Source organism: Vespa velutina, chromosome 8, assembly GCF_912470025.1.
Source record: "Vespa velutina chromosome 8, iVesVel2.1, whole genome shotgun sequence".
Classification (NCBI taxonomy): domain Eukaryota; kingdom Metazoa; phylum Arthropoda; class Insecta; order Hymenoptera; family Vespidae; genus Vespa; species Vespa velutina.
In genome coordinates this window covers 102,501-105,000 of record NC_062195.1, presented here as the reverse complement: position 1 = coordinate 105,000, position 2,500 = coordinate 102,501, and the positions used below count along the sequence as shown (strand labels likewise).

The window sequence follows — 2,500 nt, the reverse complement described above, 5'->3', positions numbered from 1 at the left end:
ACGTGCGGTCGATGAGCGTGTAACGCCTGCGGCAAATGAGCGTGCAACGAGCTGAATCCACTGGATATCGAATCGAGATTGAGGTTTATTTAAGAAAATAAGAAATTCTTGAAGGATCATAGCATTGGCCGATCCACGGTTATCGAGAAACGACTGTAAACGATTACGAACTTTTGGCGCGAGAGCGAGCGTGAGTCTGCGTGAATCGTGCGTGCGCGAGAATGAAAGAGAATGAACGCAAACCGTATTAACGCGAAATGACGAATGTAAACGAACGCTTCTAAAGAAAGTGAAATTAACAATGTCGTTTCCCGAACCGCGAATAATAAAATATGAATTGTTCTGTCAGTCACCTTACCTATATTGAAAAAGAAAAAAAAAAAATGTCATTATAATATGCTGCCATACGATATAAATATATGTCTACACTAAGGAGTATATTACTAAAATATTACAAATAAATATGTTGTAAGTATGGATCCTTTTATCCTTATCTGACTTTCTTTGTTACAACGAGTAAGACGTATATCGTATACAAAGCTACTGACATTTTTCTTTCAGATTTATCTACCGTACGACTTATAACCGTTATATTTAATGAGGAGAAATACTTTCGTCACGCGAACATTTGCATCGCACTTTTCTTAACGCATCTTTTACGGGGGAGAGAAAGAGAGAGAGAGAGAGAGAGAGAGAGAGAGAGAGAGAGAGAGAGAGAGAGAGAGCCGAAAGTTGTTCAGCCGGTTTCAAATGAAATTTAACAAACCTTTCGATCCAGATAACTCGCTAGTACGATTGTTTAAATTTTTTTTAAAGCGCGTACGATCGCGAAACTGTGTGTGTGTGTGTGTGCGCGCGCGCACATACTCATTCGTGCGAAACATGGCTCGACGTGGAAAAGAGAAAGTCATACTCGTCGAAGGCTCCATTATTGTTTACATTTACAGTGCACACTGCGTTACATCACGGGGAAGAGGTCATACTTATTGAGGCCGCTCATAAAGCGAAAGTTTTCCAATGGGCGTAGTCATTTCTCCATGTTGTTAATCGGTATACCTAATCGTCATCGTTTTAGATTCGTTTTCATATCATCTACCTAAGACACTTATAAAATGGTAACTCGTGAGTATTAGAGAAGGAATAAAGTTTCACGACGACTAGTTAAATAAAATTAAAATAGTTATAGTCACATTATGCATAGATTGAAATTTTGGATTGCGTACAAGTTTTTTACTTTGGAAAATTATTATAGAAAGAAAAAAGAAAAAGAAAGAAAAAACGAGATAACGTTATTCTTCGTCATATATTTCCAAACGACGAGTTAAAGCTATCATCGCACAACGATATAACGTTCATATTTCCTACTACCGTTAACTTTACGCAAACTGATCGTTCACGGATTATAAGCGAACCGTTTAAGAAAAGAACGGTATGAAGGAAGTTGCAATTCTTTGCCTCGAGTATAAAACAAGTTGTATAGTTGCTCTTAAGACGCGGCAGACGGATCGGGCTCCTGCAGGTAAAACGGGCAAGTGTCCTCAAGTGAGTACCTCCAAAGGAAAAGAGCGAAGAAGAAAACTGATATAATGCGATTTATTGAAAAATCGAAAAAAGCAAGGATCGGCGATCTAAAGTCATTGATACTTTTCATTCGAGATCTGACTATTGTTTGCCTTATGACGTTGTCAATATCTTCGATCGAGGGAAAACGAAATCATGGTGAGTATAAATGATTACGTACAGTAGGTACTTTTGTATATTTCGATTTAGGCTCTAAACGTTGCATCGGATGCGAACGTAGGACTACTAAACATGTCGAATCGTATTAAATTACGACGACTCGGATACAGTCGCGAAGAATTGAAACCAACAATTTGTTACGGTACGTCTTTAAAGAGTAACAATTACTCATTTACTATGCGTAGGTTTTAATCGTATGTTTATGTATATATATGTGTGTGCGTGTATGTGTGTGTATAAATCATCGTTAGATCTAGTCGGCTGCTTCGCGGATCCACCGGTCCATTTGTCGTTGAAAAGACCACCCGAGCATCCGAACGTTATCCAAACAAAGTTCTTATTGTATAACAGAAGCAATCGGGAAGATCCGAAAGTTATTACATACGCAGATCGGTCCGAGTCGTTGTTACAATCTGGATTAAACGTGTCGAAGCAACTGAAAGTCCTGATACACGGCTTCAAAGGTAGCGGTAGCGATTACGGTTTGATTCGTGGGATTAATGCTCTACTCGATCTGGTAAATTTCCCCTTATTAGAGACTTATGTAATAGATAATGAATAACGTTATGTCGTAACGTTATTCCTATAGAAAAAGAGAAAAGGAAGAAAAGAAAAAAGAATATAAAAAGATTAATTCGCTCGAAACAGGAGGATGTGAATATATTGATATTGGATTGGACAAGGGGGGCAGGCACCAGTTACGCGGCTGCAGTCGCTAATACCGAATTAGTTGGCCGACAACTTGCGCTTGTTCTTTTGG

The 2,500-nt window shown here is 38.6% G+C and overlaps 1 protein-coding gene across 4 annotated transcripts in view; it reads left to right on the top strand.

Moving 5' to 3' along the window:
- The window catches only part of LOC124950963 (pancreatic lipase-related protein 2-like), a 14,619-nt gene that overhangs the window by 10,531 nt on the left and 1,588 nt on the right, over positions 1–2,500 (top strand). The window contains exons 1-5 of one of the 4 annotated variants that reach the window (XM_047498577.1): positions 1–1,122; positions 1,253–1,719; positions 1,802–1,882; positions 1,992–2,257; positions 2,389–2,500. The exon at positions 1–1,122 is cut by the window's left edge and continues 119 nt beyond it; the exon at positions 2,389–2,500 is cut by the window's right edge and continues 363 nt beyond it. In XM_047498577.1, coding sequence (XP_047354533.1) covers positions 1,587–1,719; positions 1,802–1,882; positions 1,992–2,257; positions 2,389–2,500 — 592 coding nt within the window. In that variant the 5' untranslated portion in view covers positions 1–1,122; positions 1,253–1,586. Of the gene's footprint in view, positions 1,123–1,201; positions 1,720–1,770; positions 1,883–1,991; positions 2,258–2,388 lie in introns of those variants that run through there. The other 3 variants (XM_047498578.1, XM_047498579.1, XM_047498580.1) reach the window with 3 other exon arrangements.